The 12,969-nt window shown below is 45.0% G+C and overlaps 1 protein-coding gene across 1 annotated transcript in view; it reads right to left on the minus strand.

Annotated features, from left to right (window-relative positions):
* DNAH14 (dynein axonemal heavy chain 14) overlaps positions 1-12,969 on the minus strand; it is a gene marked incomplete at its 3' end in the record, with an annotated part of 134,599 nt that overhangs the window by 104,732 nt on the left and 16,898 nt on the right. Inside the window, exons 10-15 of the mRNA XM_081114519.1 lie at positions 12,596-12,846; positions 10,972-11,101; positions 8,946-9,216; positions 8,223-8,312; positions 6,010-6,092; positions 4,203-4,547 (exon numbers count right to left, since the gene is read on the minus strand). Coding sequence (XP_080970645.1) covers positions 4,203-4,547; positions 6,010-6,092; positions 8,223-8,312; positions 8,946-9,216; positions 10,972-11,101; positions 12,596-12,846 — 1,170 coding nt within the window. The remainder of the gene's footprint in view (positions 1-4,202; positions 4,548-6,009; positions 6,093-8,222; positions 8,313-8,945; positions 9,217-10,971; positions 11,102-12,595; positions 12,847-12,969) is intronic.

Genomic DNA, 12,969 nt, shown 5'->3' on the forward strand with positions numbered 1-12,969 from the left:
GGGTTGTTTGCACATCTTTTTGCAGTTTTCCCCCTTGGAGGCCTCGTTTTCACCTTTGCATTTAGAATGCAGACCCCTTGAGCGACCAGCTCCATGGCTGAGGCGAAACCCTCGAGGCCAGGGGTCCTCAAACTTTTTCATCAGGGGGCTGGTTCACTGTCCCTCAGACCGTTGGAGGGCCGGACTATAGATTAAAAAAAAACAAACAAAAAACTATGAACAAATTCCTCTGCACACTGCACATATCTTATTTTGAAGTAAAAAAACAAACGGGCCGTGGTTTGAGGACCCCTGCTCTAGGCTCTCCACTGAATGCCCTCTATGCCCACTGGGACCCTCCACTCTGACTGCCTGGGACTTGACTCGCAGGAGCTCTGGCCACTGTTCTGCTTACGGCTCTGGGGGTTTTAGCCGCTCTCTGTGGATTTGGCTCCAAGCCCAGACATGCTTGGTAGCTGCAGCTGGGAAAGAGTCCTGGGTCCTGGGACGCTCGTGCACTTTTCTGCTGTTTTATTTGTGTGTGTGTGTGTGTGTGTGTGTGTGTTTGGGCGGTGGTGGTGGTGGTTTTTGTTGTTTTGTTTTGCTTTTCCTAGCTCCCTTCTTTGAGTCTAAAAATGAAAATTTTTATCCATCTCAACTCAGTGAGGCCACTGGGCTCTCTTCCGGTTCCTCCTCCCTGTACGTGTGGTCCAAAGCTTTCCTCCGGGTAGAAATCCCGTATGCCATTTGCTTTCCTGGTCTCCAGGACCACCGTCCTCCACTGCTGGGGATGCAGTACCTAGAAGTATTTCTCTCATTTGTTTGCTTCAGTCTTCTGTTCTCTGTATAGCGGGAAGTGAAATTAAGTCTAGTCCTGTTTCTCCATCATGGCTAGAGTAGAGCTTTTGAGCTCCAGCAGGCTCAGACCATCACCAGAGTTCGAAAACATTATACTCTGATTCATTTCTGCGGAATTCAAATCTTTAAAAACTCGATGAAGCCAAAACTGGTTTGGCTCAGTGGATAGAGCATCGGCTTGCGGACTGAAGGGTCCCGGGTTCGATTCCGGTCAAGGGCATGTACCTGGGTTGCGGGCACATCCCCAGTGGGAGATGTGCAGGAGGCAGCTGATCGATGTTTCTCTCTCATCGATGTTTCTAACTCTCTACCTCTCTCCCTTTTCCTTCCTCTCTGTAAAAAATCAATAAAATATCTTTTTAAAAAAAAACAACTCGATGAAGATGGCCTTAAGTGTCACATAAAAATGTTTTTAATAGAAGAGACATATTGGTAGTTTAGTAACGATCTAGAACTAAAAGTACTAAGTCACCTCCGTGAAGACTAAACGCTGGTGGGAGGTAGGAGTGGGGAGTTCAACTGTCCCAACATCTCATTTTCGAAGGAGGGGAGAATTAGGGAACGACACCATCCTACATACCTCGCCTCACTGGGGCAGTCAGTGCACAGGTTCGGGAGGCTGGACAGGCAGATGTGTTTGTTATGCAGTAGCAAAGCATCTGGCCACAATGGTCCCTGGGACTTAGAAAAATGTGCCAACCCAGGCTGTAGCATTAGGGTAAATAGTAGGACAACTTTTGCATCGTGTCCTGGCTCCTCTTTGTGCTCCGAGAAAAATCCTACGAGAGATGAACTTGGGCTGGGCACAGACTGAGGAGGAATGAAGCTGGATGAGAAAATTCTTCGCCTTGGGCAGGGAGCTGACTTCAAAGGCCGGTGAGGGTGAGCCAGCAACTGTTTCTGTGCTCAAAGTGGGAGTCTGAGCAGGCGAAGACGAGGGCCCTGGCTTTTCATAAAGAGCCTTCCCTGGGTTTTCTCAGACAGCTCACTGGCGAGGTCTATTTAGGAAGTCACCTTCCCTCCCAAGTCTGAGCAGCAAATGAGCGGTCACACGTTTAAGGCTGGCAGGGAGGTAGAGCGCGCAGGGCCGGCAGCTCAACGGCAAAGCGCTCAGGCCTAAAAACCGTGTCCAGGCTTCAGCGCTGATGAAACCAGGAGCAAGTCGAACGTCTCTTTTTAAGCAGCAGCTGAAGCCCAATCACCAGGGCCATTTCCTAAGGCATCCCCAGCCCTCCAAGCTCATCCCTGCAGATAATGCACCGCTGCACCTGCCCGGGGCCCAAGAAGCACAACCCTCCGATGCCAGGCCCGGCCGAGGTCCAGAACAGTAACCCGGGGGATCGTCATTCAGGGCATGACCAGGGGTCACAGGGGACAGAGGGCGAGGGACGCGGCCCCAGAGACCTGAGCCAGAGGCCGCCGAGGCCGACCAACCAAACAGCTTACTCGACGGCCCAGGGCGATGCTCGTTTTTCTGCCCAGCGAACTCTGACACCTGATCGAGAACACTCTAGATCGGGCGTCCTCAAACTACGGCCCGCGGGCCACATGCAAATACAAATATTGTATTTGTTCCCGTTTTGTTTTTTTTTACTTCAAAATAAGATATGTGCAGTGTGCAGAGGAATTTGTTCATAGTTTTTTTTTTAAACTATAGTCCGGCCCTCCAACGGTCTGAGGGACAGTGAACTGGCCCCCTGATTAAAAAGTTTGAGGACCCCTGCTAGATGTCTGTTTCCCCATTTTCTCCTTAAAAGGGTGGGACTTTTTATCGCCCCTGCCCTGTTCCTTCTCCACCACTTTATGATGGGCAAACGAGGCTTAGAGTTCTCCTTTTATGAATAGGTCACATTAGGTGCCACTCTCGCACTTGACAGAGAACTATTCTAGCACATGACCGGCCCAAAGATGATAATGTACCACGCGGCTCCACCTGCCTCCCCCCAGCCCCGGCTGTGCCGAGTGCGAGCCAAGTGCCTCGGGGGCAGGAGCCGTTATCAAGGGGCACGGAGCAGAAAGGAGGAAGGATCCTGGTTCTCTGCCTGCATCACAGCTACGGTACCAGCCCTGGCTGACCAGCGTGTATGCTTCCGCATGAGACAAGTAAACCCCTGGTTTCATACACAGTGTTTTTGGGGTGTCCTCGTACTTGTTGGGAAATGGGACCTAAATTAAACAGAGTAAATTTTTTATGTTACAGGATTCCTGTGGATCTAAAGGTGTATTTCATTACAGACAGCACACATTACTGTTCATCGAATAGGCCCTTTGTAATCTTTTCTTCAACTGTCGCATTAACAATTCCTAAATGTTCCCTCCTTCTCAAAATACCCCCTTGCTCTCTTTGATCTCTTGGGTTAACCCTTTGGTATACTTGTGAGCTCTTCCTCTAGCCATCTCCCAAATGTTGATATTCGTCAGGCTTCTGTTCTTTTCTTTTTTTTAGAAAAATATACTTTTATTGAGTTCAGAGAAGAAGGGAGAGGAAGAGAGAGAGACATCAATGATGGGAGAGAGTCATTAAATGGCTGCTTCCTGCACGCAACCCGGGCATGTGCCCTGACCGGGATTCGAACCGTGAACTCCTGGTTCACAGGTCCGTGATCAACCACTGAGCCACACTGGCCGGGCTGTTCTTTTCTATTGTCACCATACACACAGACAAGGGCATTCTCATTCACTTCGATGATTTCAATGACAATATGCATGCTGCTCATTTAAATATCTATTTCCAGTCTAGACTCTGTCCTGAGACCCAGACGGACGTATCTGAGTCTCTCTACTTGAATATCACACAATTGAACACGCAAGGTGTCCCCTCGCCCAGTGAGTAAGATCACTGCCCACGCTGTGGCCTCCCCCCAAAACCCAAAAGCATCAGTCCCTGCTCTTTCATTCTTCCCATGGTGTCATTCACTATATCCTATTGATTCCATCTCTTAGATAAATCTCAAACCCATACGCTTTTCAGCCTGCACCCTGCGACTTCCCTGGCTCAAGGTATCCTCACGTCTCCCCTCGACGACAGAAACAGCTTTCCCCTTGAATTGTCCCACTGGCCTCTACTCTCCACTCTGCAGCCAGAGTGGCCCTCACACAAATTCAAACAGCCCCTTCCTCGCCCCGCCTCACCCCATGCCCGGCTCCCGACAGGGAGAGGAGGCAGAAAGCCACGCGGGCTACCATTCCAGGGAAGGTTTCCCCGGGGAATGGACGCCTGATCAAAGACCCGGACCCATAAAACGCATGTCGGCATTTTTCTGAGGGTTAACAGTCATCAGACGTGCTTTCTAAGTACCTATTTTGAAATGATAACCGACTCATCTTGCAGGGTCTCCAGCGGGAGGCGTTTCCCAAGCACTTACTTCCAGTAGATGCGTGTTCTTCTTCTCGATGACGGACCGCAGGAGGGCCTGGCTGGTCTGCAGGATGTCCTGCACGTGCGGCAAGCACTCCGACTGGTAGTCGGCGCTGACCACGTTGAAGATGCCAATGCGCTTCTCCGTGACCATACTGACCACCTCTCGGAGGTAGCTGAGGAACTTGCCGAGGATGGTTCTAAACTCCACGGAGGTCAGCTCTTCCATCAGGGCTATTTTCATACTCGTGACTTTGGCCCGCTCGACCATCACGCAGTATTTCATGAACCTGCGGCTGTAACCGTCCACCAGGTTCATTGAATTGCCCAGGATGGTCAGGAGACACACAATCTGTAAATAAAAACGTGACAGCATGTTATTTTGGGAGTGAAGAGAGCATGGCCCGATATACTCGTAATTCTGTGAAAAACAGGCAAAACAGCAGTTATCTGTCCAGTTCATGTCATTAGAAACCTCTACTAAATAAATATGTTGGAAACATAAGACTAAGACATTCACAGCACTTTTTAAAAAATATATTGTATTGATTTTTTTTTTTTTTTTTTTTTACAGAGAGGAAGGGAGAATGATAGAGAGTTAGAAACATTGATGAGAGAGAAACATCGATCAGCTGCCTCCTGCACGCCCCCTACCGGGGATGTGCCCGCAACCAAGGTATATGCCCTTGACCGGAATCGAACCTGGGACCCTTCAGTCCGCAGGCCGATGCTCTATCCACTGAGCAACACCGGTTAGGGCTCACATCACTTTTTTATATTTGGCATTTATGTAAAGGTACACGAGGCGATTGAACTATATAGTTAGCATCTACTAGAGACACCAACCGGTTATTCCTTTGCTGGTCACCGGGGTTTAGAGTTTGTGCTCTATGCCCCAGAAAAAACCAGTCCTAGCCCTGGTCGGGTTGCTCAGTGGTCAGAGCGTCAGCCCACGGACTAAAGGGTTGCAGGTTTGATTCCCGGTCAAGGGCATGCTCCTTGGTTGTAGGTTTGATCCCTGGCCCCGGTCAGGGCACATGAGGAAGGCAACCAATCGATATGTCTCTCACATCGATGTTTCTCTCTTTCTCTCTCCCTCTCTCTCTCTCCCCACCTCTTTGCCCTCCCTCCATTTTACTCTTTCTTTGGGTGAGAATTACAAAAAAACAGAAAGGCCAGTTCTATATACTATGTGACATTACCCAATTCCTAAAACACAGCTACTCCGGATAGGGTAGAATCCTGATCCAAGCTAAAACCATTACATTCTCTCATGAATTTGAACAAAAAATACCCAGTTTGCCCTGGCCGGTTTGGCTCACTGGATGGAGCGTTGGCCTGGGGACTGAAGGGTCCCGGGTTCAATTCCAGTCAAGGGCATATACCTTGGTTGCAGGCACATCCCCAGTAGGGGGCGTGCAGGAGGCAGCTGGTGGATGCATCTCTCTCATCGATGTTTCTAGCTCTCTATCCCTCTCCCTTCTTCTCTGTAAAAAAATCAATAAAATATATATTTTTTAAAAAAATACCCAGTTAGATGGTAGTGGGAAAAGCCAGGGTCATGGCAAGTCAACAAAACAGCAAGACAATATTCAGAGGGGACCATGAAAGAGAAAGCCCATTCTCAGAGGTTTGTTGGGGAATAAAAAGTGAACAGAGGTGAAATATTATGAGGAAGAAAAAAATGGGAAGGATTTTCCAATCAATGAAAAATTATCGTATAATTTATAACAAGTCCCTTTCATCTAAGAACGTCAGTGGGTTTCTGGTCATTAAGCCAAATATTCCCCAAGGCACACTGTTTTTAAACTTACTTTATTTTGGTAGGCAGGGTCCATTTCAAACAGGATCTGACAATCTGGCCATGTGGCTTGCTCCTCAGCGTCTGTGCCACTTTCTGTCGCATTCAATAAATCCGGATCAGTAAAATCAGACAAGCGGGGATCTTGGTCAAGAGGAATAATTTGGGCTAAAATATAGGAGTAAAAAGTTAATATTTTCCGAAGTCCTAACACCATATAATTACCCATGAGATCTAGAACTATTGATAACTGAAACTGGTTTATCATGGGGACTAGACAGTACAAATGGGACTTAAAGGCAGGTGTAAAAGTTGGGGTTTAATATTAGGGAAACAAAAGAACCACCCACAGGTATGATTAAAGGCATGATTAAAACAGAAACAGAGAATAAGCCATTAAGTCGAACGACCCTTTCACAGGGGTCGCCTAAGACCAGCGGAAACCCATCTATAATGACATACTGTTTTTGTGATTAATCACTATGCTTTAATGATGTTCAATTTGTAACCATGAAAATACATCCTGCATATCAGATATTTACATGACGATTCATAACAGCAGCAAAATTACAGTGATGAAGTAGCAACGAAAGTAAGTTTATGGTTGGGGGTCACCACGACATGAGGAACTGTATGAAAGGGTCGCGGCATTAGGAAGGTTGAGAACCACCGCATTAAGTTAACAGTGATTTGACGTGGATATGCTATGCGAAGACCATTATACCAATGTGCGGATACAGAGATTAGAAGACACAGCCTCTACTATCAATGAGTTTGTAATCTAGCTGCACGCCTGGATGTCCACAGGCAAAAAAATAACTTGCACCTACACTTTATACATTAGAAAGTATCAACTCAAGCTGAATCGTATCCCTAAGAATAAAACACACATCTATAAACCTTCCAGGAGAAAATGTAGGAAAGATCGGTGTGACCTTGAGTGAGAGAGTTTTTAGACATAAAATCGAAAGTATAATCTATGAAGACAAAAAGAATTGATAAGCTGTACTTGATCAAAATTAAGGAGTTTAGCTCTGTGAGAAAAAAGTGAAAAGGTAAGGCACATTTTGCAAATCTTATAACAAATCAAGAACTTGTATCGAGCGTACATATAAAGACCTCTCCCCACTCAACAGCAAGGACAATGAGACACTGGATTCCTGAGCTTACAAAAGGAAATCAAGCAATGCATTGGAGCCCGGCCGGTGCGGCTCAGTGGTTGAGCGTTGACCTATGAACCAGGAGGTCAAGGTTAAATTCCCGGTCAGGGCACATGCCAGAGTTGCAGGCTCAACCCCCAGTAGGGGGCATGCCGGAGGCAGCCGGTCAATGATTCTCTCTTATCACTGATGTTTCTCTCCCTCTCCCTTCTTCTCTGAAATAAACAAAAATATATTTTTAAAAAACAAACAGTGCATTGGATACCAGTCTAGAAAAAGGGGCCTCTGAACTCAGCAAACTACGGTGATGTGGTTGGAGAACGATGCTGCATTCAGGGAGCCACAGCGGGTCCTGTGTTCCAGGATCAACTGAGACTGTGGAGGAGGGATCAATTCATGGGTCAGGCTGGTGACCGCCATGTCATGTCAGATTGTGTACACCCAGCTGGAACCGCATTAATAAAAATCTATTTAAGCCCTGGCCAGTGTTGCTCAGTGGATAGAGCGCCGGCCCGCACACTGAAGGGTCTCGGGTTTGATTCCGGGTCGAGGGCAGGTACCTGGGTTGCAGGTTTGATCCCAGGCCCTGGTCGCGGCGCATACAAGAGGCAACCGATCAACGTGTCTCTTTCACCTCTCTCTCTCTCTCTCTCTCTCTCTCTTTTCTTTCTCTCTCTGCCCCCTCCTTTCCACTCTCTCTGAAAGCAATGGAGACTGTCTTCAGGTGAAGATTAACAACAACAAAAAATCTATTTAAGGTGGAAACAATACCTTTGTTTTTGCTGATATAGAAGATATTACTTAAGTCTCAAAATTCTGTAGTACATTATTGAGAAAAAATAAATCCAAGCCTCCACTATTTTCCTGATTCTATGGTTGTGTGTCTAATTCCCACATGCTCAAATAATTTCAAATTCACATCGATTGATCCCAAAGAGTGTGAATCCATGATCTCTAAGATACCATAATGTCTGCCACAAACCTGGGTAAAAGCTCCCAATCCCTAAATTTAAGAAAATATTGCTGAAGGATACAGTGTATCTAATGAAACACTTAAAATACTTACTTATGCATTTCTCAAGATCAGCCAGCATAGTCTGAATTTTTATTGAAAAGTCCAGTCTGTTGGGAGCAATTAAGAGATTCGTAGGGAATTCTAAAAATCTACGAGAGAAAACGATGAGAGTGAATTTCAACACGATGCCGGAACGAAACGTCAAGTCTCATTACTTGTAATTTCAGAAGCGTGTGCTACTTACTCATCATTCTCGGTTTTATTATCGAAATCATCCATGGCTTCTATATCTATTAGCATCCATTGAAAGAAAAGAGAAGAAAAAAACTGATTGATATTTATACCGGCTAAAGGACAAGCTGCTATGTTATCAGCGCTTCCCAAACACCCTAAGAATCACCTGGAAAGGCAGCGTCCAGCCAGCAACGCCCCCCCTCCTCACCCCCAAATCTGATTAAGGAGGTCTCAGATGGAGGCCGAGAGTGTGCATGTTAACGAGCACCCCAGCTGCTGTCCGTCCTCATGAGGGGGGCTCCTCGGGTCCCCCTCAGCGACCAGTGGTATTAAGATTAAAAAAATGGGTCATGGCGCTCCTGCTCGCATCCACGACAAATGGCCTGTTCCGTTTATATTTCCTCGGGGCCTCCTTCCTTCGACATTGTTCAACACCACAATTTACTGAGCGATAATCCATAACGATGTATTTTTCTCTCCCTTGTGAGGTCCCAGGTGTCAGGCTATTCCCTTTGTGCTTAGCCGTCTCATTCATCTCACCTGAAAGGATTTCCACAAGGTTCAATGTCGTGGGTTTCGGCCGCACTATTAGGAGCTCATCGCTTGAGGGTTTGACGCTGCTGACTTCACTCTCGGGCATTTCCTCCTCCTGGTACAGCATGGATTTCTCAGAGGACCGCTCCGACTCCTGGAAGCTCTCTCTGGAGCTGCTCGAAGAGTCCCTCTCAGAAGGAATTCTCAAGCGCAGACTGACTTCAAATACCGGTGCGTACTTTGTCAGGTCCTTATCCAATTTAATGGAATTGAACATCTAATGTGACAGAGAGGTTACAGTTCTGGTGATAATACAGAGGTAAAAGGACATTTAGATAATACAGTCCTAAATTTTACATGATCAATAATAACTTCAGGTTAACCGAGTAACACTGTGTTGCCAGATAACGGCTATTTGCATGTTTAAAAAAAAAGAAAAAGTAAGTGAATGAAAAAAATAAATGAAATACTACAGTATTTTCCCCAAAACTGTATAAACCAGGGGTGGGCAAACTTTTTGACTCAAGGGCCGCAATGGGTTCTTGAACTGGACCGGAGGGCCGGAACAAAAGCATGGATGGAGTGTTTGTGTGAACTAATATAAATTCAAAGTAAACATCATTACATAAAAGGGTACGGTCTTTTTTTTTTTTTTTAGTTTTATTCATTTTAAATGGGCTGGATCTGGCCCGCGGGCCATAGTTTGCCCACCGCTGGTATAAACGGATACCAGAGTGGCCAAATATTAATCATTTTAGAGCTTAATAAATACAAATTCTTAGGCCCCATCACGAGAGATTTTAAGTTAAAGGGTGAGGGGTCAAGGCCAGGAATCTGAATCACTTAAAAGCTGCCCTAACCGGTTTGGCTCAGTGGATAGAGCGTCAGCCTGCGGACTGAAAGGTCCCAGGTTCGATTCCGGTCAAGGGCATGTACCTTGGTTGTGGGCACATTTCCAGTGGGGAGTGTGCAGGAGGCAGCTGATCGATGTTTCTCTCTCATCGATGTTTCTAACTCTCTATCCTTCTCCCTTCCTCTTTGTAAAAAAATCAATAAAATATATTAAATAAATAAATAAATAAAAATTTAAAATGGGGGAAAAAAGCTGATCAGGTGATGCTAGTGGGCACTCCGGCTCAGGACGGACACATCAGGAATATATTTCACATTCACTGCCCCAGGTCATAGCTCCTCACTTTGACACACATGTTAGTACAGGCATCCCCACCGAGAACCAAGAGTGTCTGAGGTATTGATATTGTATTCAAACAATGTGACTGCTCTTCGGCTCTGTCTAGGCCCGAGTTCTCGATTGATTGATCCCTCACGTCCATGAAGTGATGGGTTGTGCTGGAGGGGTGTGTCTCGATGTAGGCACCGGAGTCACCTGCTGGAACCCCAACCTTTAGCTCCGGTTATGAACAAACAGAGGCAGCTAACGTGTAAGGAAACGCCACTGGCACCCGGCGAAGGTGCTGGGGAAAGAGCTTGGGTGGATGCGGGCGGCGACCTGCAAGCCTTCAAAGTCCTGCACGCACGGGGACAGAGTTCCCGTGTGGGAGGATGAGACAGTCCTGGCAGTGGGATGCGATGGTCGCGCCGCACTGGGAACGCACCGGTGCCACTGAATTGTCCGCTGACAAGTGGTCCAAGTGGCCCATTTTCTGCTGTTTTACCACAATAAAGAAGTCCACGCCGGCAATTCCAAACGAATAGATAAAGTGTTGCATCGCTTGCTCTGGAAAATGACCTCTGCCTGGTATTTTCATTAGCACTGCCCACTGGTCTACTTCAGTGCCTAATTCAGTGCCTGGTACACAGTAAGAACACAGTAATGCATGAAGGGAAGTGTGAATATAGCTTTCTATAGTGGAAGCAGAGGTGCGTGCGTGTGTGCATTTGTGTGTGTGTTTTGGGTAAGAAATTGAGCATTAATCATAAATCACATTTTAATTTCCAAACTTATTTCACTTACTTTTCGCTTATTCGTTCATTAAAAAATCTATGTTTATATTTTTCAAAGACCACTTACCTCATTAATATCAGCTTCTGCTTTTAAGTCCGACTTTGGAACAGAAGTAGCATATATGTTTGAATTAATAACAAGTTCTTCATAATCATTTGTTATCCTTCCAGTAAGAGCAAAGATATCCTTGTATGTTCTAGATTAAGAAATGGGAAGCAAAAATGCAGTCTTTTAAATTCTTGTTATCTTGTTAATATCCACAAAACATAACTAGACATTCCCCCAAAGAAATATGGCCAATAAGCATGCAAAAATATGCTTAGCATCACTAATCGTTAGGGAATTACAAATCGAAACCATAACAAGATATCCCTTCATACCAATTAGGCTGGGTATTGCTATTTACAAAGGAAAATAGTAGTGTTGGTGAGGTAGGAGCCTGGTGCTTTGCTGGTGGAAATGAAAATGTTGCAGCTTCGCCCAGCTGGCGTGGCTCAATAGCCAAGAGGCTAACCCAACTACCATCAACAGATGAACAAACAAAACATGGTATATCTACACAATGGAATATTATACAGCCTTAAAAAGGAAATTCTGTTACATGCTACATCACAGATGAGCCTTACACACATGGTGCTAAATGAAATAGGGCAAACGCCAAAGATAAATATTGTATGATTCCACTTATCTGAGGTACTCAGAGTAGTAAGTTCCTAGTCACAGAGAAGACAACAGAGGTTACAAGGGCTTGGGGGGGGGTGTACACATAGAGCAAGGAGTGACTGTTTAATGGGTGCAGAGTCTCATAAAAATTAAGAATGGGATCATGAAAAAGTTCTGGAAATGAATACGTTGATGGTTGCACAAGACTGAATGTACTCAATGCCGCTGAATTACATATTTAAAAATGGTAAATTTTTTGCCGAAATCGGTGTGGCTCAGTGGATAGAGCGTCGGCCTGTGGACTGAAAGGTCCCAGGTTCGATTCCGGTCAAGGGCATGTACCTGGGTTGCGGGCATATCCCCGGTGGGAGATGTGCAGGGGGCAGCTGATAGATGTTTCTCTCTCATCGATGTTTCTAGCTCTCTATCTCTCTCCCTTCCTCTCTGTAAAAAATCAATAAAATATTTTAAAAAAGGTAAATTTTGTTATTTATATTTTACTACCATGAAAAATTCGTATGTCTCATTTAAGCAGAACTGACCCAAATTCCAATGGAAGCTTATGGTTTCCTTCTCGAATCACCCTGATATCTTTAAGAACTAACCCTGAACGTTGAATTAGCCCTATACACAGAATTTCCAGATTTAGCAAATAAAAGTACAAAACACCCAGTTGAACTGGAATTTCAAACAAACAATACTTTTTAGGATAGGTAATATTTGAGACATACTAAAAAATTATTACAGATCTGAATTTCAAATTGTACTGGCCAGCCCATATTTTATATGGCCATCAGACATATGCAGAATTTTGAAGAAATACTGGAAACTTTTCTTAAATGTTATGGACAGTATTAAGCAAAGTATTGCCAGGTAATTGTAAAAATGGAGCACATACAATTTGCTATAAGAAGAATTTTCAAATTCTCACTTCAACTATAGGCTATTTCCTCTACCATGGACAACCAATGTTTGCAGCGCTATGATTACAATTTCCTTTGATCGGTAAAAAGAAAATCTGATTTACTTGATTAGGTCCTCATTCCTTTTTTCCGCTGAAAATGGCATTCTAGCAGAACTATAAAATAATTCCAAAAGGAGAGTGACCGCAGTGTTCATCAGCTGGCGGATGAGCTCCTGAAATATGTAGTCAACCAGCATGAAAAACCTCAAGATTTTTTTTAATAAACGTCGATATACAGGCAGCTTGATATGTGGTCTGGCATCTTTAGAGAAGCTTGACTCAAAAAATTCTCTAATTTCTTCCTTTTCTGCCACCTACAATTCAATGAACACACAAATATTTACATTCTATACAACGCCTGGAATATTTCCTGTATGTGCAGCTACGAAGTGCACAGTACTAGTTAGTTGCTAATTAACTAGTCCTTGGTCCCTCCA

This window comes from Myotis nattereri (genome assembly GCF_964212035.1).
Source record: "Myotis nattereri genome assembly, chromosome: 20".
In the NCBI taxonomy this organism is placed as follows: domain Eukaryota; kingdom Metazoa; phylum Chordata; class Mammalia; order Chiroptera; family Vespertilionidae; genus Myotis; species Myotis nattereri.